At 56.3% G+C, this 21,514-nt stretch overlaps 1 protein-coding gene across 4 annotated transcripts in view; it reads left to right on the forward strand.

Moving 5' to 3' along the window:
- The window catches only part of SLC4A1 (solute carrier family 4 member 1 (Diego blood group)), a 41,688-nt gene extending 21,068 nt beyond the window's left edge, over positions 1-20,620 (forward strand). For 3 of the 4 annotated variants that reach the window (XR_012156420.2, XR_012156419.2, XR_012156421.2), the window contains 16 exons: positions 258-393; positions 1,018-1,159; positions 1,636-1,717; positions 2,220-2,404; positions 3,384-3,588; positions 4,239-4,451; positions 4,622-4,770; positions 6,332-6,526; positions 10,643-10,792; positions 12,235-12,327; positions 13,244-13,410; positions 14,128-14,381; positions 14,922-15,091; positions 16,009-16,182; positions 16,487-17,896; positions 18,298-20,620. Coding sequence is in view for 1 of the 4 variants with exons in the window: in XM_073326241.2 (XP_073182342.1) it covers positions 258-393; positions 1,018-1,159; positions 1,636-1,717; positions 2,220-2,404; positions 3,384-3,588; positions 4,239-4,451; positions 4,622-4,770; positions 6,332-6,526; positions 10,643-10,792; positions 12,235-12,327; positions 13,244-13,410; positions 14,128-14,381; positions 14,922-15,091; positions 16,009-16,182; positions 16,487-16,567 (2,396 nt within the window). In the remaining 3 variants the exon portion in view is untranslated. Of the gene's footprint in view, positions 1-257; positions 394-1,017; positions 1,160-1,635; positions 1,718-2,219; positions 2,405-3,383; positions 3,589-4,238; positions 4,452-4,621; positions 4,771-6,331; positions 6,527-10,642; positions 10,793-12,234; positions 12,328-13,243; positions 13,411-14,127; positions 14,382-14,921; positions 15,092-16,008; positions 16,183-16,486 lie in introns of all 4 variants that reach the window. The other variant, XM_073326241.2, reaches the window with a different exon arrangement.
- Positions 20,621-21,514: the final 894 nt, after the last annotated feature.

Below are 21,514 nucleotides of genomic sequence, written 5' to 3' on the forward strand. Positions count from 1 at the left end.
CACCTCTGCCCTCGCCTACTCCCAGGCAAAGCGCTGCTGGAGGCACCCCGGCCTCGCACCTCCTTTGCTCCCAGGGCAGAATCGGAGCCAGAGGGAACAGAGAGCTCGTGAGACGCGGAACAAAGCGGGAAGGGAAGGAGGAGTTCAGGGTGGATGGACAGAGAAGGGGGATCCCATGCCCTGGGTGAGCCAATGACTAATGGCTTGAGCAGGGAGGGAGGACTTCAGCCCTAGTGACCTCCGCCCGTCTCCCCCAGGCACTGTCCTTCTGGACCTGCCTGAGAAGTTCCTGGCAGGCATCACCAATCAGCTGATCGACCAAATGATCTATGAAGGGCAGCTCAAACCACAGGACAGAGAGACGATCCTGAGAACCCTGCTGCTACAGCACAGGTACCGGTCCTCTGCCACCCGCCCAGAGGGCAGCGAGGGGATGTGCTGTGGCCTTGACTTCTTTCTGGGGGAGCTGGGAAAGGGGGAGTCCGAGGAGAGGAGGGGCGCTAGGGGAATCCCAGCATCCTGGCTATTCCGATTGGGAGTGTTTCATCCTGCAGGCCCCTTTGCACAAGTGCCAGTCCCATTTACGCAGGTGCAAATGACGATGCAATGTGCAAGATTGTGGGAAGGTGGCGGGGGGAGGGAGGGAGTAGAGGAATTGGGAGAGCTTTGCCTGCTCACACCCCCCCCCCAGATACAACAGTCTTCTGCTTCCTTTGCTAAACCGCGCAGCATTACTGGGTGCAGTTAATCAGCCACCATGTCCCATCCCAGAGGTGGCCGCATTGCAGTAGCTGGTGAAGTGATTCCAAATCCCAAGAGGTGTTTGTAATATTGGAGGTTCCTTTGCAATGAAATGCTCAATCAATATTAATTTATTAATTAGGGATAATTAACAATTATTTGGTCAATGGGATGTGGGGTGTGGGGGGGGGCGGGTAGAACAAACCCGTCCATCTGCTTGGGCAGTGTCTCCCGCAGAGTGATATGGTCTGGGTTTTTTCCTCCCCCTTTCTGCAGCCACCCAGATGAGTCTGAATCCATGGGGACCCTTTTCCCAGGCCAACTGGAACGAGAGGGCACCAAGGACGAGGTCACCTCCCAGCCGCTCATGCAGGAATATCACCAGATCGAGATGCAGACGCTCACGAGCACAGAACAGGCAAGGAGATGGTGGGAACAGGCCCCCAGCTTGAGAACCTCAGGACAGCCATTTATGGGGGGGTGGGGAGCAGCAGGTGGCAGAGGGACCCACCAAGAGCTCGCATCTGCGGGGCCTCCTGCATCATGCCAGGTGGCAGCCGGTGGAGTCCCACCAGGCGGGACCTGGGTCTGTCGAGTGAATGAGCAGCAAGGGACACCAAGAAACTGAGGCTGAAATCCAAGCACAGTAGAAGCCCAGCATGTGCACACAGAGGCTGCAGCTTCTGGAGTGAGGGCATCTCAAGGGGGGTTGCTCTCAGCGCTGGGGCTGGTCCAGCTGGGGATGTGAGCCGTGGGCATGGCCACAGGTGGGCTTAGCAGCGCAATGGAGAGAAACGCGGCTGATGACACACCTGTGCCCTGGCCGGGGGGGGGGGGGAGGAGGGGAGGGTGGCCCCCCGCACGATGAGAATCTCTGAATTTGCGTCTCTGCAGGAAGGGCCCCGGGGGCATGCCCCCAGGAAGCAGCTCCTCGAGAAGATCCCGGAGGATGCCGAGGCCACGCTGGTCCTCGTAGGTGAGCGTGACCCTCTCCTGCGTCCCCTGGGGCTCCTGAGCCATGCCACATGCCTCCACCACGGGGAAGGGGCTGGGCAGGAGGCCAGATCCAGGTGGCTGCTCTGGAACCAGCTTTGCTTGGAGCTGGGCACCAGGATCCAGCTGAGCAAGACCAGTTGTGGGAGGGGAGATGCCACTTGGCGCACGGCAGAGGCTGGCCTGGGTGGGAGGGGAGGCCCCACGTTCTGGCTTTTGTTGTCTCGTGCACTTGGGCAGCTTTCTCTGTGCCCAGCTGAAACACTGTTTTGCTTGCGTGTCTGGCTTGATGTAACCTCGCTCACTTTGCTCCGTCTCTCTCTCCCTCTCTTTCCCCTCCTGCTCTCTTTCATCCTCTCCGTTTTGTTCCCTTTCCCTGCCCCCACCCTCCAGCCCTTTGCCGGTGCTTGGAACCCATCCCCCTCCGCCTGCCCTCTGTGCCGAGCCCCGCCAGTGACCCCCCTGCCATCCCGTCCTCTCTCTAGGCCGTGCCGCTTTCCTGGATCACCCCACCTTGGCCTTCGTGCGCCTGAGGGAAGCGGTGGAGCTGGACTTGGTCCTGCAGGTGTCCGTCCCCGTGAGGTTCCTCTTCATGGTGCTGGGACCCGACTCCCCGCACATCAGTTACCATGAGATCGGACGGGCCGTCTCCACCATGATGGCAGAAAGGGTACGGCGGCCTCCCGAAGACTGGGGATCTGTGCCCATGACACCCCCAGGCAGCGGCTCCTTCCCCGCCTACATACAGAATAGGATATCAGGGCCCTACATCCCACTCCCTGACAGCCACCTCTGGCCCTGTCTCAAACATGCATGTTAAAGGCCTCTGACCTTCCCGCTAAGGATAATACCTCCATCGTAGCCAGGGGGAGGCATTGCAGAGCTGGAGGGAAAAGACTTTGCCTCCTGCCCTTTCGGGGTTGGAGTGAGGAGCCCACGTTCTAAGGGCCTGATCCCAAGCTCATGGAAGTCAACGGGGGTCTTTCCATCTGCTCCAATAGACTCTGGGACAGCGCCACCGGGCAGTGCTGGGTGCCGTGACCCAGTTTGCTCACCGCGAGGCACTCCCTCGTGGCCGGCCGTGGGGTAGCAGCTCTCTCACTGGGCTAGCGCCCCCGGACGATGGGCACGCTGGCATTGTGGTCATCTCTCTGTCTGTAACTCAGCCCTCCGGCTGGGTCACTAGCTTCAGACTTGCCCTTCCGGGGGCGGGCCCAGCCAGCAAAACGAAAAGCCTCAGAAATGTCTTTAAACACAACCAAAAACCTTTCCCCCCTCTCTGGGCCTCTTCTCCAGCCTGTCCCCTGGTGTAGACAGTGCTCTGTCGTGGGCGGGCTCCTCCTGCGGACTCAGCTGCTGCCCCTCGCAGGGGCGGGTTAACCGACTGGAAAAGCTCTCCCGTTGGTGTAGCAGAGTTTTCCCTGAAGTGTTAGCTGCACCGGCCCAGCGTTTTCAGTGTAGACCTGCCCTGAGCTGCTGGAACAGGATATAGAGCAACAGGGAGCCCAGCTGGCCGGATGGTTTAGAAGGGCCTTAGCTCACTAGTGCCCCACTGTGATGGAGCGGTCCCAGGGGTCCCAGGGGTAAGCCATGGCAGTGCCCGTGCGGGGAGTCTTGCTGCCCTCCTGAGCCTCCCTCTCCCCTGGCAGGGGTTCCGTAGGGACGCCTACCTGGCGGAGGAGCGCCAGGACCTGATAAAGGGTGTGGAGGAGTTTCTGGATTGCAGCATTGTCCTCCCGCCCTGCGAGATCCAGAACGAGCAGCTCCTCAGGAGCCTGGTGCCCATGCAGAAGGAGCTGCTGCGGAAGAGGTACCTGCCAGACGAGAAGAAGCCGGAAATGAAGATCTTAAAGGGTATGTAGGGCCCAGTCTGGGGGCAGCATGTAGGTTCTGGAGAAGCTTCTTGTCCTAGCCCTAGAGGCCCCCAGCTTGGTAGACGGCCGGTAGATGGCTGGTGGACAGCCTTGAAAATCAAAGCAGCGGGACCCCTGAGTAGGACAATGGAGGTTCTTCTACCTCCTGCAGACCAAAGCCACCACCCCTGGTCCCTGCCCACAATGGTCCCTGCCCACCATGGGAAGGATCCTTTGGGAGGGCGATGCATGAATGGGGCAGCGCTGGGGGCGGGTAGAGGTTTATTGGGGAGCAGTGTGGAAGAAACCCAGGGCAGAGGGAGCATGGATGTTGAATTCCAATGCCCCCCGGGGCGGGGGTCAGGGTCAGGTTTGGTGGCTCATTGCGCGGGTTGGGGGAGAGCCTGACACTGAGTACATTGCGGGGAGCCCCACTCTCCACCGAGGGGAGGACAGCACCTGGAGGTCAGGGTTTGCAGGCTGGTGCTGCGTGGACATGGAGCTGAGCCCCGATTGCTCTGGAGACGGTGGCCCCTTGGGGCCAGGTGTGGGGAGAAAGCCCAGGAGAGAGTGAAGACAGAGGCTGAATTTCCCCCTCACTCCTGGCATTACCTCCCCAGCCTGGCCACGGGTGCCTTTGTCTCCCTGCAGATCTAGGCCGGGCAGACAAGGCCCTCGAGGAGGAGGATGACCCCCTGCGGCGGACTGGCCGGCCCTTTGGGGGCCTGGTGCGGGACATCAAGCGCCGCTACCCCAAATACCTCAGCGACATCAAGGACGCCCTCAGTGCCCAGTGCCTGGCTGCCGTCATCTTCATTTATTTCGCAGCCCTCTCCCCGGCCATCACCTTCGGGGGCCTGCTGGGTAAGTGGGACCCAGCTGCTGGCCCCCAGGGAACCAGGGTGACTCCCTGGGGCCCCTGCCCCTTAAGGCAGCCCCAGACCCGCTCTGGAGAGTGCCCTGGTGGGATCAGGAGGGTCCCTGGCCCACAGGGGTCCCCGCCCCTCTCTGCTGACTTGCACTGTTGTTTCTAGGGGAAAAGACAAGCAACATGATTGGGGTCTCGGAGCTGCTGGTCTCCACAGCCGCACAGGGCATCATCTTCTGCCTCCTCGGCGCTCAGCCCCTGCTGGTGGTCGGCTTTTCGGGTCCCCTGCTGGTCTTTGAAGAAGCCTTTTTTAAGGTAGGTGCCCTGGTTCCCTCCTCTAGCCCTGCATATGCCCATTGTTCCCCCCACCTGCCCCGCAGCTTGATCCCCTGTGTGGCTTTGCAGGGAAAGGTGTGGCAGGTCCAGCTCTCCCTCCCATAAGGCCCCCCCGGCTGCCTTACACAGCCCATCCCCTGGGGCAGAAACCTTCCCGGAGCCCAGGCCCCCAGCACCTGGGGAGCGGGAGACCCATGACTCCACCTCCCAGCTTCATACCCGCTCCCCCTGCCTGAGGATCACTCCAGCCTGATGGAGCACAAACCCATCCTTCCCAGTAGGAGGCGCTGCCCCCTCCTTCTCTGGGGCAGCCCCCACCCCCTGGGACCACCGGAGCCATGAGCCCATGGACAGAGCAAAGCCCAGCAGTGCCCAGGGCCATGCTGCCGGGCCACAGCATCCCCAGCCATTGGGAAGGAGGCCAAGCCGGGGTCGATGGAGCTGCGGGGTCCCAGGCTGGATGGCAGGAGGGCGTGGGGTAGTGGTGGGGAGAATGTTGTCACGGAGTCCCCGGGCGATGCTCTGGAACTGCTCCCCATGAAGCCAGTCAGGACTCTGGGGAAGTCTCCTTTCTGGGAGCAGCCTGTCTTCAGGACACACAGCTCACACAACTTCCACCTTCCTGGGTCTGACCTCGGAGCATTCAGCATCCTCTGCCCCTCCGTGCGCTTCACACAGCGAGTCCGCCCAGGCGGGGTCCTGGGGAAGCCAGAGGGTCCTGCCCCCCCAACTCCGCAGTCAGACGTGACTCTCAGCCAGCCAGTAAAACAGAACAGGTTTTTATTAGACGACAGGAACATGGTCTAAAACAGAGCTTGTAGGTGCAGAGAACAGGACCCCTCAGCCGGGTCCATTTTGGGGGGCAGTGAGCCAGACAACCACGTCTGCACTTCACTCCTTGTCCGCAGCCAGCCCCAAACTGAAACTCTCTCCAGCCCCTCCTCCTCTGGGCTTTTTCCCTTTCCTGGGCCAGGAGGTCACCTGATTCCTTTGTTCTCCAACCCTTTAGCTCTCACCTTGCAGGGGTGAAGGGCCCAGGCCATCAGTTGCCAGGAAACAGGGTGTCAGCCATTCTCTGTGTCCAGACCCCTGCACACACCTGTCCTCTAGGGCTCTGCAACGATCATACACCCTTACCCCACCCCCTAGATACTTAAGAACTGCAGAGGGGAAACTGAGGCACCCCCACACTATTCCGAGGAAACATTAAGAACAGTCCCGCTTTGTCACAGATGTGCAGGAAGGACTGGTCTGTCCAGGCTGAGCTGGGCTGCTAGGAGCAGGAGCTGGGGGAGCTGGGGTGAAGAGGTGGTGGGGGGAGGCAGGGGTTGGTTAGGAGGGGAGGCAGGATAGAGTCTCTTGGGGGGCAGAGTTGGGGTTGGGAAGAAGAGTGTGAAGGGTTTTAGGGGGAGCTTGGTGGGTCTGGGCCCTGTCTGGTCCAAGGTAGAAGTGGAGATGAGGCCAGCTGAGAGGCCACCGGAGGAGAAGGAAAAGGACCACAGGAGACTCAAGCCCTGCTTTGCTTCCCCCTCGCCCCCAGTTCTGTGAGAGCTACGGCATGGAGTACATCGTGGGCCGGGTCTGGATCGGCTTCTGGCTTATCATCCTGGTGCTGCTGGTGGTGGCCTTCGAGGGCAGCTTCCTGGTGCGCTACATCTCGCGCTACACCCAGGAGATCTTCTCCTTCCTCATCTCCCTCATCTTCATCTACGAGACCTTCGCCAAGCTCATTGCGGTAATGCCGGGGCGGGGAGGGCCACCCCGCGGCTCGGTTCAAAGAGGCTTTATTGCTGTCACAGCGCAGGTTGCCCAAGAGACAGACCCAGCTGGTATCTGACCTGCCCAGGGTGGGTCCCCTGAGCGGGTTGGGTCCCTTTATCCACTGTGTCCATCCCCGGCCTGGTGGCAGGTTGCTCCGTAGTGCTATTCTTGTAATGTTCTGCGCATGTGCATAGGTGAGTGGGTGATTGTGCACATATGAAGTATGGGGTGGGGGTGCATGGTTGTGTGATTTGGGGTGGAGTTTCACACATGTGTGGATATAATTCATAGCATCATAGGACTGGAAGGGACCCCAGGAGGTCATCTAGTCCACTCCCCTGCACTCAAGGCAGGACTAAGTATTATCTAGATCATCCCTGACAGGGGTTTGTCCAACCTGCTCTTAAATATCCCCAATGACGGAGATTCCACAACCTCCCTGGGCAATTTAACTACTCTGACAGTTAGGAATTTTTTCCTACTGTCCAACCTAAACCTCCCTTGCTGCAATTTAAGCCCATTGCTTCTTGTCCTATCCTGAGAGGTTAAGGAGAACCATTCTTCTCCCTCCTCCTTGTAACAATTGCGTTGGTGGACGGGATTACTTGTGATTGTTGGGTCTGTCAATGGGTGGGTAGGTGGAGTGCAGCAGAGTGATGACTCACCGGCACAGCACCTCCTGCTGGTTGTCTGGGAATTAGCTCTTTCCAGCCTCGGAGCGCCCTCTAATGGTCGGTGTCTCATCTGCCTCAGGTCCCCGTGTCCCTCCCGGAGCCATTGCCCCTTTCCTTGGGGTTGTGCCCCCAGCAGTACCCCCACACTCTGGGTCTCCTCTCCATAGGGCCCTCTATGCCCACCTTGCCTCAGTGGCTACTGCCAGTCGTCATCCAGCCCCCTCTCACTGGGGCAAACTGCAGTGTAACGGCCACTCATCACTGGCAAGGGGGTTGGACCATCTGCCTATGCCCGGGCTGCACCTCTGCAGCCCCAGTACCTGCCTTGGGCCTTTAACCAGGCCTCAGCCTGGGGGTTTACCAGGCTGGAGCGCCCCAGCTCCTCTTGCCCTTCCCCAGCCCTGCTCCGCTTCCGGTACCCTGTCCTCCCAGGCAGCCAGATCCTTCTCCCTCCAGGGCTGGAGAGAGACTGACTCAGATCCTGGCTCTCAGCCCTTTTAAAGGGCCCGCTGTGGCCGGCTTGGGCGTGGCCCCAGCTGTGGCTGCTTCCCCAATCAGACTAGGCTTTTCCCACCGGAGTGGGGAAACTGCCCCACTACACGGCAGGATGCCCATGTCTCTAGGGATGTGTAACGGACCCGGATGTGATCGTGTGGATACACATGGCTGCGGGTCCCTATGGCTGTGCGGGTACGTGTGTAGCGTGTTTGCAGATTGCATGCGTGAGTACGTAATGCGTTCACTTATAAGGCGTGGGCGTATGGGTGTGTAACAGAGCATCACGTGGACGGTGTCTGTGCGGCATATATGCATATGTTTGCCTGTCATTTCATGCAGCACGCGTGGGGGGGGGTGTCTAAATCAGGAAAGTAAGGGGCTTTTTTACACATGCCAGCTAGCATGGTAGCACCAAAACAGGTTACTGCCTTGTGTAGACGGTGCTAGTCGTGTTTAACCACGTCCGCTGGCCGCGATCAACCCTAGCCTCTCGGGCACGTCGTTAACCGGGACGGTCCTTGCCGGCTGCACGCGCGAAGTGACCGCTCGTGTTCCTGCTCTAGACAAGCCCCTTTGGAAACCCTGCACCTGAAGCTTTGCTGGCATCTTTGCCACATTTCACTGACCCGTTAAAAAAAATAATTTGGTCGCAGGAAGTGAGGTCACAGAGACACGGTTTCCATAGAAACTGAGAGCGAGCGAGTGAGTGCAAGAGTGAGCGAATGGGGGAGAGAGAAAGATACAGGAGGGAGAACAGGGAGAGAGATGGAGATGGAGCCCATCTGATAAGCTGCTTTTCCTCCTCCGCTGCCATTCTGTGCCTCAGTTTCACCCAGGGATGCTAATTCTAGGCTGCAACATGCAAATCCCAGCTCCAGTTTATGCACTGGGAGACCCCCCCCACGTGTCTCCGAAGCCCCCAGCCCACAGCAGCATGGCGCAGGCTTTGCTGGTTCTGCACTGCCGTCAGGCCTGAGATCGGGCTTCTCGGTCTGTTTGGGCAGAGCCGGGGATGGCTGGAAACCACGGCGGGCCGGGGAAGAGAGGAATCCAGCTGTGGCAGCTTGTCATTGTTGGGTGCCCCTGGCTGATTCCCAGAGAGGAGGCTCTTTTCAGATGTACGCGCACACATATCACACAGGGAAATCGCACAACTCACAGACAGATGGACACAGAGAGACACACACATCACCTGGACACACACAGACAAGTCACCCAGATACTCACCACGCTCAGACACTCAGACGGGCACAGTCACAGTCACGCAACACATGGACACACACGCACACGGAGCACATGGACACACAATGACACACACAAACCCACACACAGACTCACTCACGGCAGTCAGCTGCCCCATTGGTTTCCCACTCACTGGAGCTTTGTTTCAAATGAAACAAGGAGGATATTGATGCTAAAAATAACGCCCCTTTCCCATCCTTCCACGCTGCCAGCTGCTGCCGTTCCCTCGGCGTTCCCATGGCCCACACCCTGACAGGCCGGTCCCTCCTGCCAGAGCAGGGATAGTGCACCAGACACGCAGAGAGGTGTGCTCCTAAAACACAAGCTGCAGCACAATGCAGCTGTGCGTCAGAGTGCCCTACGGACGGGCGAGGGGGAAGATACAGAGGGACGCAGCTAGGCCACCCTCCTTACTGGGACAGGATTATCTCTGGCCCTGCATTCTCCAGGGCTGGCTTTAATCAGCCCATACAATGGGGCTCCCCCCCTTCCCAGAGGGGGGCAATGCCACAGACTTAGGGAGTTCACTGTCAGGGTTTCCTGGGTACATTGCTGGGTTTCACCCCATCCTTCGTAGTTACCCCACCTCCTCACCAGAGCCTCCCCTCCGTGCGGTCTGGCCCTGCAGGTGCATGGGGACAGTTATTCAGCCCCCTCTCTTGGTCACCACTTAGCTATGCCAGGTGTATGTAACAGTGGGCCCAGGGGAGTTAGGTGCCCAGCTCCAATTGAATTTCAATAGCATTTGGAGGAGGGGGGTTGTTTGAAAACCCCAGCCGGGCATTTGGTTTTTCCATTTGGTTGGTCCTGTCTGCGGCTGCCCGTGCTGCATTTGGGCGCGGACACGGATCGGATCACGAACACAGACAGCGGGCAGGTGGCCAGCCCACGAGGGGTATCAGGGGATGCCAGCAGCGGCACTGAACCCAGTACAGTGCAACTGGGCCCTGATCCACGCTCTGCTTCGTTGATCTCCTTTAACGCTGCGGGAGAAATGGGCTCCTGGAATAAAACCCCGTAAAGGGCTGGGGCAGGGGAGAGGTAGCCAGGGGTGGCAGGTGCGTGGGAGGCATGGGAATGGGACCCGAGTCTAAACCCTCTCTCTTCTCGCAGTCCCCTCCCCACCCCCATGCCATAGCAGCCTCCTGTCTCCTTGGAGGCTGCGGGGTCTCACCCCTGCCATGGGGGGCAGTGAAGACAGGTCAAGTGGGGAGAGTCCAATCTGTCTCTTGCCTTTCCTGTGGGATTTCACTTCCCCTTCTTTCCCCAGTCAAGCCCTTCCCACGCCCCCTGTCTGGGACAGCTCCCCTCCACTGAATCTCAATCCCACGGGGATCAATAGAAATTGTAGCCTGTGAGCCATCCCCCAGGGATGCCCAGAAACTGTGTGTGTGGGGGGGGTGCTGACAGTGTCTGCTCTAGGCAGGAAAGAGGGGCTGGGGTTTTTGTCCCAAAGGGATCATGCTCTAAGATTAACCCAACCCCGCCACTGGGTGGCCCTGTGAGGAGGGTGGCACAAAGCCCCGGAAGGGGAGGGTACCGCTGCCCCTATGAATGGGCTGAAGCAGGAGCAGGGCTCGGGGTGGGTGGGGCTCTAGAGAAATGGACTCAGGACCATCCTGCGATTGCCACCTGCCCTCTGTACTGCCTCCCTGACCTGCTGGCTTCCTCCCCAGATCTTCCAGAAGCACCCCCTGCAGAAGAGTTACGGGTCCAGAGACCCGCAACCCAACACAGCCCTGCTCTCCCTGGTCCTCATGGCCGGCACCTTCTTCATCGCCTTCTTCCTGCGCAAGTTCAAGAACAGCGCTTTCCTGCCCGGCAAGGTGGGTCTCAGCGCCAGGCCCGGCCTCCTGCTGTGGCTCCTTCGTACAGCCCCTGGGGGACCCACATTGCTGGGGCCCCACTCGCCCCGTTGTCCGACCGTGGGGCTGGAACCTGGGACTCCCAGCACTAAAAGTCACTGTGACTTGGGCTGAAGGCCAAGGCCTCAGCTGGGACTTTTTAACCTGAGCAGCGGGTTACCTCCTCTGCACTTCTAGGGTAGGGTTTGCGGAGCGGCTCCATCACCAGAGCGGGAGGATCCCCCCTCACCCCAGGGTCCGTGCAGTGCCCAGCCCAGCTGCTTGGGAGGGGGCAGGATTTGGGACTAAACTTGTTGGTTTGGGTTTAAAGTGGCTGGGGGATGGGCGTTGGCGAAGTCAGGTCTCTCCCTAGGGCAGCCATGCCAGCTTGCCACCTGCGGGCCTCCCCAGCCGTGCGTTTCCTCCACCCGCGAGTCGCAGCCCAGGCCCCGTTCGGTCCTCAGCCTCTCTGCTCAGCCTGCCAGCCAGGGGTATGTCCTGGGATCGGGGCCCGGCCCTGAGACCCGCCAAACCCCTTTCACCCAGGCCTCCAGAGAGGCAAAGATGCTTAAAAGGTCACAGAGGCCCTGGGTCAGGTCTGCAGATGGAGGCGTCCACTGCCCTTGGGGGCGAATGGCTCCTCCTCCGCCCACGGGGTCTGCTCCTCGCCTCCTGTCGCAGTACAGCATGGGCTGGTTCTTCACCTCGATGGACAAAGGAGCTGGGTGGGAGCCTTGTACCCGAGAGCAGCCAGCCTCTGCCTCTCCCTCCCAGAGCAGCCAGTTCCCCTCTCTCTTCTGGGGCTTCTGCACTCATTTGTAGTTGGCCAGCATCCTCCACCCCAGACATCTCCACGGTCCTCACGCTCCTGGATGCTACGCAGACAAGCCACTTCCTCCTGTAGCTCTCTGACCTCCTTTCTGAGGGACTCCACCCACAGACCCCTCTCACACCCAGTACTTCCCTCCTGCCTGGCTTTCACCAGCAGGGACATGCAGGCCGCTTTCCCAGCAAGTCATGGCCAAGGCTTGGGGGGAGCTGCCGGGGTCCCCCACCAGACAGGTGCAGGCAAAGGAAGAGTTATTAGATCTGAACTGCTGACCTCGAGGTGAAAGGCTCATTATTCCATTCCCTCTTGCTGCCAGTTCACCAACTTGGGCTGAACCTACAGGCAAAAGCCCCTCGAGTCCCCTTCCTAAACCCACTGTGAGCCAGCCAGTCTGCTTGACCTGCTCCCAGATTAGACGCAAGGAGGTGAGAAGCCCTGTGTACCATCTCCTAGGCCCCACCGGGTGAGCCAGTCCCCCCACACCTGGGGCCAGATTGGAACCAGTGCCCCCTCCAGGTGAAATGGCCTGTATCCCAGACCCTGCCCCCAGCATTAACACAGTGGCTGTTTGATTCACACAGCTGTTTTTCCCTAGCTCCGGCGCGTGATTGGTGACTTTGGGGTCCCCATTTCCATCTTCATCATGGCGCTGGCTGACTTCTTCATGAAGGACAACACATACACCCAGGTGAGTGAGTGGAGAAGGGGAAGAGTGCATTGATGCATGTGGCCCCAGCTTTTTGCAGGGGCCAGACTCGGCATGAGCGGTCGGTATTGGCCTGAGAATGCTCACGATCTCATGTCTGTGTGTGTCGCTCCTTCCATCCACTTTGCAGACTTCACTGACGGTGGACAGGGTGCGGGCTAGTGGTTTGACTAGGAGACTGGCCCTCAGGACTCCTGGTTTCTAAGCCTGTATCTGAGAAAGGAACGTGATTAAGGTGGGGCTATGCTGGGATACTCCCGTTGTGTAGACCCAGCCTACAGGAACAAAAGGTTTTTCTCCAGTGCTGAAGGAACAAGACCTCCCTGAACAATGATAGGTAGATCAACAGAAGCGGTTTTCTGTCAACCTTGCTGTGTCCACATAGGTCAACATAGCTACGGTGCCCAGTGGGGTAGATTTTTCAAACCCCTGACTGACAGATCTATGTTGACCTACATGTTTAGTGTAGACCAGGCCCTCACGGCTACAGCAGGGGATGTGGCATCAGGACTCCTGGGTTCTATTCCTTGCTCTGGGCATGGAGTGTTGTCGAATGATTAGAGCTGGAGACGGGGCATCAGGACTCCTGGGTTCTATTCCTATGTCTGCAGCCAACTGGCCATGTGATCATCCGTGAGTCATTTCACCTCTTGGTACCAACCTCCAAGGGCAGAGATAATGAGGTTGCATTAATTAACTGCTCTGCAGAGTGCTCAGATGAAAGGCATTAGAGAAGGGCCAGTCTCCATTTTGGAGCGCTCCATGCTGGTGACCTCTCAGGGCCCCACGCCCATGCTCATCCTCTGCTGCAGACTCCCGGGTGCTCTGTCCCTTCTGCCACTGCCTGGCTCTGGATTTGGGCATTTGGATCATTCATCTCTCTCGGTCTCTCTTCCAGAAACTTAGCGTTCCTAAAGGCCTCCAGGTCTCCAATACAACTGCCCGGGGATGGTTCATCCATCCGCTGGGGAAAAACAAAGACTTCCCAATCTGGATGATGTTTGGTGCTGCCCTTCCTGCCATCTTGGTCTTTATCCTCATTTTCCTGGAGTCGCAGATCACAACGTAAGGCCGTGGTTCTCAACCAGGGCTCTGGGGCCCCCGGGGGGCTGCGAGCAGGTTTCAGGGGGTCCGCCGGGCAGAGCCAGCATTAGACTTCTTGGGGCCAAAGGCAGAAAGGCAAAGCCCAACCACATGGGGCTGAAGCCCGGTGCCCCAAGACCCGCCACCCAGGGCTGAAGCCGAAACCTGAGCAACTTAGCTTTGCGGGGTCTCCTGCGGTGTGGGGCCCTGGGCAACTGCCCTGCTTGCAGCTGACCTAATGCTGGCTCTGGCTTTTATATGCAGAAAGCCAGTTGTTGTGGCATAGGTGGGCCATGGAGTTTTTATAGCATGTTGGGGGGGCCTCTGAAAGAAAAAGGGTGAGAACCCCTGACTTAAGGGACTGGAGGGTGGGGGAGAGGGAGACCTGGAGATTGGGGCTGCGAAAAGGAGTGGTGGAGAGATGGAGACACAGCAGAGCAAGCGAGAAGAAGAGGAGGAAGGGATAGAAAAGAGGAAGAAAAGGAGGGATGGAGAGGCAGAAGAAGAAAGAGAAGAGCTCCGACCTTACTGCTGAAGAGATCCTGGGGGCTCCATCCCTCTGCAGATCTGAGGATTGGAAGGGCTGTCCTCTCTTCTGCTGCTTCAGGGGGGTGAGAGCAGGGAGGCTGATGGGGTGAGGAGGGATGGATGGGAACAATCCTTGGATTACAGCGGATGCTATTTCACCCTCTCCCCCAGGCTGATTGTGAGCAAGCCCGAGAGGAAGCTGGTGAAGGGTTCAGGTTTCCATCTGGACCTGCTGCTGATTGTCGGCATGGGAGGCATAGCTGCGCTCTTTGGCATGCCCTGGCTCAGTGCCACCACGGTGAGGACCATCACTCACGCCAACGCCCTGACAGTGATGGCCAAGGCCACCACCCCTGGGGAGAAGGTCCACGTCCAGGAGGTCAAGGAGCAGAGGATCAGTGGGCTCCTGGTGTCCATCCTTGTAGGTGAGTCTTTCTAAACGGGCTTTCAGGAGGGCACCATCCCAGCAGCCTGGATGGCTCAAGTGGGCTGGGAATAGGATGATGGAGCACGGCCCCTCTAGGTGGCTAGTTCAGATTCAGTCCCTGTGGGCAGTGAGCATGGCTGTGTTTGCATAGATGGTCGTGGCCCAGTTCCTAGCAGGACCAGCATCTGTGGTGCAAAAACTACAGCCATGGATGGCTTCCCTCTCAAGCAAGCAGCCAAGGACAGATTGGCTGCGGTGAGAACTTGCCAGGGCGGGGATGAAAATGGTGCTGAGGGGACAAAGGAGACGTGCTTTCCTGCAGCCTCTTCTGTGGCTAACAAGGCGTCTCTTGGGACCTTTCCCTGCGCACGTGAGAAATGGGACAATGCAGAGGAACGCTGGCCCGGTGCTGGCACGGAGGTCCGGGCTGGGCTCTTGGCAGCTCTCCAGCTGGCCCGTGAAGGGAAGGCTCACCCTCCAGCCAAGCTGGCGTTTCTAGGCCACTCCATTCTCACAGGGACGCCTCTCTCCCCGGCAGGTCTCTCGATCCTCATGGAGCCCATCCTGAAGCTGATCCCGCTGGCTGTGCTCTTCGGGATCTTTCTCTACATGGGGGTCACCTCCTTGAATGGGATCCAGCTTTATGACCGCATCCTCCTCCTGCTGAAGCCACCCAAGTACCACCCCGACGAGCCCTACGTCAAACGGGTGAGGGCGCTGCTCCTCTCTGCTTCGTTGTGGGGGGTTTTCCTTGGCCGGGTGGGGTGGCAACAGGCTCTCCCAGCTGAGGAAGGGCAAAGGGGACAGGTCCTCCCACGCTCTCCGCTATCGGGTGTGTTGCAGACAAGACGGGTGTCGGTACCGCACAGCTCTGGCCTGGTTGGTCCAGAGCTCACATTTGGTTGCAGCTCCTCAGACTTACGTGGTTACAGGGGAAATTTCCCAGGAGGCCCCAGGACTTGGGGGACCCTAATGGCCCCTCTGAGCCACAGCAAACTGTGTACAGATCCCGTCTGAGTCCTGAACTGGCAGGGGCCACAGGGCCCGACGGAACCTAGCTCCCCACACAGGGTCTGGCGGCTGGAGAAGTCTTGCAGGGGGCATGATCTAAGCCAGCCCCTCATGTGCTACTCACAGTGCTGGGGGAGCAGGGGCAGTGCATTGGCCAGCCCAGCCCCGAGGCCGCTGGGATCACAGCACTCAGCACCAGTCTTATCAGAAAGGAGGAAAGATCATCCCGCTCCCACTTGGGGCCTGGAGGGGCAGGGCCAGGGCAGACTCAGCATGGACCACCCACTGCCCAGATCACCTGCACGGAAACCCTTCCTCTCTCCTGTCCCCAGAGACCCTCACCTCCCCAGTCCCAGGCTGCAGATGCCCCCTGCTTCCCCAGCTCTGGGGAGCAGCGGGGAGACACCCTCATTCCTCTCCCTGGCACGGATCTGAAGTGTGGGGCATACAGAGAGGGGAGGTGCTTGCTCTTGGTGCTAGACTCTCCTGCTGGTTCGTGGGATCCTGTGCATCAAGTGGGTTGCAGCTCTGCCCAAGCGGGGTACGGGGGGGTGCTGTCTCAGGGGTGGGGGCCACCGGGGCAGCTCTGAATCTCCCCGGCTTTTGCCTTAAAGGTGAAGACCTGGCGGATGCACATCTTCACGTTCACCCAGATCATGTGCCTGGCCACCCTGTGGGTGGTGAAGTCCACCCCGGCCTCCTTGGCGTTGCCGTTCCTCCTCATCCTGACGGTGCCCCTGCGCCGCTTCCTGCTCCCCAAGATCTTCAAGGACATCGAACTCAAGTGTGTAGGTATCCATTGCCCCGCACCCCAAGCCTTTGCTCCAAGAGGTGGGAGGGGAGGACATGGAGGAGGTGGGGAGCAGCTCCCTGATAGAGAATCATCAGAGAGGAGGGCGCTTCCCAATTCCTTTCTGGACAGCATTTGATCTTCCATCCCCATCCTCCAGCACCCAAGATGTGAGTCCCATTGCCGTGCCCTGAGAAGAGAGCCACACGACTGGGCAGGGCAGGCCCTCAGGGCTTCCTGGTTCTCTCTGCTCCTACCCCCCATCCCACGAGAGCCCTAATGGTATCCCCGCTTCCTTCCAGCTGGACGCAGACGATGCCGACGTGACCTTTGATGAGACAGAAGGCCGTGATGTGTACCATGAAGTGCAGATGCCGATCTGAGCCCCTGCTTTCTTGTGTCCTCCATATAAGGAACAGAGGGTTCCTTTCCCAGGCTTTTCAGAGAGCCCAGAGTCTGGGTTCAAAGAAATGTGTGTGTGTGTGTGTGTGTGTGACACACAGACACACACACACGCCAAGGAATCTATGTAGCTACACACCACACACTCACACACACGCATTACATGCGCTTCCGATTCTGTAGCACCACAAAGCAACTTTTCAAGACTTCAAAACCTGACCTGGAGGACAAATAGTGCTTCCAAGCTGCATCCAGACTGCTAGAGATGGGCACCCAAGACGTGGACTCCGTTCAGCGCTGGTTCAGCAGCTAAGTGACCCGGGAATATATTTCTCTTTTTTTGTTTTCTTTTTATGGCTTGATCTGTTGTACCCACCCACTGGGATAAAGGGCCAGCTCTCCGGGGAAGAGGGAATCTTGGCTCTCATCTGCTTGCCCGGCCGTGTATGTACCGCTACACAGACGGGCATGTGGTCTGGTGCTCCCTTTTGCCTCAGCCCCTGGGTAGTAATGATTCCTGCCAGATTTCATTTTTCTACAGACCGTTAAAGAGTTAATCCCACTGGCAGGTCTCTTTGCAGACCCTGGCCCTGGTGTATGTAGCCCAGGGCATACAAAGCAAAACAGTAAGCACTCAGCCAGAGTCCGAGGAGATGGCTTGGAAGGGCTGCTTCTCCTCCCAGATGAAGAAGGCGGCTCCAAAAGAGAGCAAGGAAGAAGGCAAGTGAGGAAAAGCCAAGGTGGAGAGGCAGCCTTTAGAATCACCTTGTGGCCACGGAACCAAGGGAGCACCAAGTGCCCGTCAATCCGGGGTGGCCTCGGGCTAACAGAATCCAGGTTGCCACGGTGGAGGGATGGGGCTAGCCGAGGGATCCATCCTGCAGCCTTCTGCACAGGGAGGGCAGGGTGAGAGGGGAAGTCAGGCAGGTTTTGCCCAGGAGCCTGAGGCTGGGGTGAATTCTCCCCGACCTCCCCTCCCACCAGCTTCCGAGCCCTTTCCCGGACAAACTTTGGTGCTAACCAGTCTGAGGACTCTGCTCAGACAGGACCCTAAGCTGTACATGTTGCTCCTTTATACTTATTTCCAGGGCCTCTGGGGCACTTGCTTGGGAACTGAACCGGGCTCCCCTGGTTCGGGGCTCACGTTGCAGCCAGGCCTGAAAAAAAATGTTACCGGAGGGGGACAAAGCGTTCGCTGATGGCCCTGGGATCTCCTGTGTGCAGGCAAAGTGTGGCTGTGGCTGGCACCGTGTCCAGCTCAGGACGAGAGGATGGGGGTTAGAATTCTGCGCTCTCATCACGGATGACATGTAATTAGCGCCTATAACAAGTTACTTTAACAAACCCCTTTGCAGTCAATAAAGGGCTGGGTAGAAACCAGGTGGCCAACCCCAGATGCTCCAACATCCTCACCCCCAGTCCCCAAAGATCTCCCAGGGAAGGGAAGGGAGCACTAGCTCCAGGCAGATGCTGTATCCTCAGCCTGGCCATGTTACTAAGCTGTGTTCGAATCCCGCTCGGGCAGGATTTCCCCCAGAATGTGGCTCCCTCTGACTAACACAATACAGCATCGCTGACCTTGGGCCAAGTGCTGAGTGGTGTAAGCAGGTGCAGCTGCCGCTGAGCCCCGCTAGGGTCGTGTTCGCTTACACCAGCGCTGGATTGGATCCCTTATATAACCTGACACGGGTGCTGCTTTTCCTTACTGCAGCAATTTCATCTGGACAGTGGCGTGGGTGGGACGTCCCAAGAAGGGCTCAGAGTCTCCAACAAGCACAATGAGAGTGGAGGGTGCTCAGCACCTTACGGGATCCAGCCCGTGTTCAGATCCTTTTCCAGCTGTGCAGAGGATTGCACCTGCTCTGCCCTTTCTCAGCATCCCTCCTCGAGTCAAGCCCTCCAACGATCTAAGAGCCCATGCAATTCTGCATCTATGTAACTCTGCCAATCAGACCAGATTAAGGCAGATCTGAATCAGGCCCTCAGTCTGTGAAACATCATGAGCTTCACAACCTTTGTTTGTATGATTTAGTTAGTGTAGAATAAAGACTTCAGGCCAAATCTTCAGCAGATCTAAATAATCAGCGCTTCACTGACTTCAAGGAACCCAGCTGGTTTTCTTTTGTTTGTATTAACTTATCATCTGTCCCGGGGAATTCAATATGTAAATAGGAAGAGGATAAATTTATATATTTGGCATTAAGAAAATAATGATAAAACGGATCTTAAAAAAAAAGTTTTATAATGCTTTTGTAGTTAGAGTCTATGTAAAAAGCAAAAGAAAAAAGAAAAAAAAAGAGCGGGTGAAATTACCTGTATATTTTACACTAGTGATAAAGGATGTTTGTAATTTATTTTTAAAAAAATGTATTTAAAAATATTCTGATTGTGCTTCTGCCTTGTAAAAGAGTGCTAGGGGATGAGGAAGGGTATATGTGCATGCAGAAAGTTGGGGGGACCATTTGATAGTCTAGGAAGGCTTTTTTAAAGGATATTTGTAGAGACAGATTTAGGGACCACCATGTCCACTTTAGTGTTTTTAAACTAATATTAATATACTTTTTTTTTTAAAAATCCATTTTGTTTTCATTGAAACATTCCCCTGCTGTGGCTGCCACCCAGCCAGATTCTGATCTGTTAGACCAATACAAATCTGGAGCAACTCCTTTGACATCAGTAGAGATGATCTGGATTCTTACCAGGGCAAGTGAGATTAGAAGCTGACCCCCCAGCCCAGCTGCTAGGGCATGAGAACCAGGAAGTGAAATTGACTAGAAGAAATAAGGTTAAACGAACTAGTTGGTTGTTTCCCTCGCCGCATTGTCTCTAAAATGAGTGAAATGCGAAAACAAACAAACAAAGAGCATAAATAGAGATAAGTGGTAGAAATTCTTTCAGGTAGAATCATCTCAGGGGTTATTGGGAACGTAAAGAAGAAATTTGTGCTTTAGAAATTATGAGCCTGCCTCAAAGCCCACTGAAGCCAATAGGAGTCTCTCCATTGACTCTGATGGGTGTTGGATCGCATCCTCTATGATTTGTTGGGTTTTTTTTAAACCAGATGGTGCCTCCTTTATAGGGCCGGACCATGCAAAGTGCTGAGCAGCTCCTGATAGCACCTTGCAGACTCCAGCTGATAGTTCTCAGTCCTGACACTCCTCTCCCTTACTCTGGTTTAAAGCAGGAGTAACTCCCCCTGAAGTCAGCAGAGCTGCGTAAGCATAAAACTGGGTAAGGAGATGGAGACTCAGGCTCCTTGTGTTTAGGTGGCCTCTGGGGGGACTGTCTTCTTTGGAGGAGAAGCCTCTCCATGCACTGGAAGAATGAATGGGGGCAAGTAAGGGTGTGAGGTGAATGAGGCAGCACCACCTACCTCGTTTATTAAATGCTGGATTCACTAAGGATTCTGGATCTTTGGCAAGTTTTTTAAAAGATAGACTTGAACATGAATTGAATCGTGTTTAAAAAAAAAAAAGAAAGAAAGAGAGAATGGACTGATTCTGCTCTGTGTAACTCCAGCTTTACCCCATGTAATGCCACTGAAATCAAGAGTCACACTGGCTTGGAACCGGAGTCAGGCCCAAAGATCCCAGAGCTGAGCAATAAATGATGTGAATGGAACTCACTAAAGGGCTTAGAGTGTGTACATGTTACAGTCTTTTCCACATGGGGAAGGGGGTTTTGCAGGATTTGTTGCTGCCTGGGGCTGGTAGCAAGAGATACTAAACGTAAGTCCAATTTTCAAACTGGATACGCTCAGCTAAGGCACTCAGTTCTACATTTGGCCTCTTGAACAGGCAGTTAGTTGCCTAAACACCCCTGTAAGGTGCCAAGTGAGCCCAGTTGGCTCAGATGTCTAAGTGACAGTGTGCAAGCCAGATCTGGAACTGAGCACTGTGTGTGTGAGAGAGAGAGAGGAAACGGTGATCATGTGTGGGAATGTATTTGTGTGTGCGAAAGGGATTGTGTGTCTGTGCACATGACAGAATTCTGTCTACTTAACTATTGATTAGACCATGAGCAGAGGCTTTTCCCCTTGTGAGAAAAAAAGATAGAAAGGGACCGTAGGACAAAGCTGACTTTAGTGTGAGAATCCGGCCTGCACTGTACCTCACTCGGACCATTGTTGTCTGGCCCGTGTGGCCCAAACCAAACCTACCTTGAGATATATTGTGTTAGGATTATTCTGTAGCCTTGTCACCTGTATGTCAGAACTAAACAGAATGTTGTGTGCTTTGGTTTTTCATGAAATTAAAAATAATGCACCTCTGTATGATGCTTTGAAAAAAATAAAAAATACATTTGAATGAAAAAAAACACCTGGAGAAATTATTTTTTTGCATTTACCAGCAGATTCTCTTATTTATAATAAGAATTAAGAGAATTGCAATAGCTCCGAGAAACCCCAGCCATGGATCAGGCCCCTGTAATGCCAGGTGTTGTACAAAACACAGAACAAAAACAGTTCATTCTCAAGGAGCTTATTCTGTGCAAATAAAACAGTTTAATACATGCAAAAAGATCATCACCTGCTTTAATTCCTAACTTCCAGGGGCCCTGGCAGCTCTCTGTCTCTAGGGCTGCAGACCCTCCATCGTAGGATTTTCTCCACCACAATGTTATTTACGTGATAGTAGCACGTGCAGCCTCCAAATGAGATCAAGGCCCTGGTGTGCTGGGCACTGTTCACAGACTTAGGTTACGTCTACATTACAGACTTCTGCCAGTGTACCTCAGTGCAGAGGGATGATCCCTAACCAACAGAGCAGTGTTGGCTAGACCCTCTAGTGTAGACGCAGCAGTACCGGCAAAGCTGGTATTTTATTAGTTTAGCTTGTTTTGCTTATGGGGGTGGGCTTAACTAGACCTGTACAGATTGGGTGACCAGATATCAAGTGTGAAAAATCAGGACGGGTGGGGGTGGGGGG

The sequence above is a fragment of the Lepidochelys kempii genome, chromosome 27 (genome assembly GCF_965140285.1).
Source record: "Lepidochelys kempii isolate rLepKem1 chromosome 27, rLepKem1.hap1, whole genome shotgun sequence".
NCBI classification, from domain to species: Eukaryota; Metazoa; Chordata; order Testudines; family Cheloniidae; genus Lepidochelys; species Lepidochelys kempii.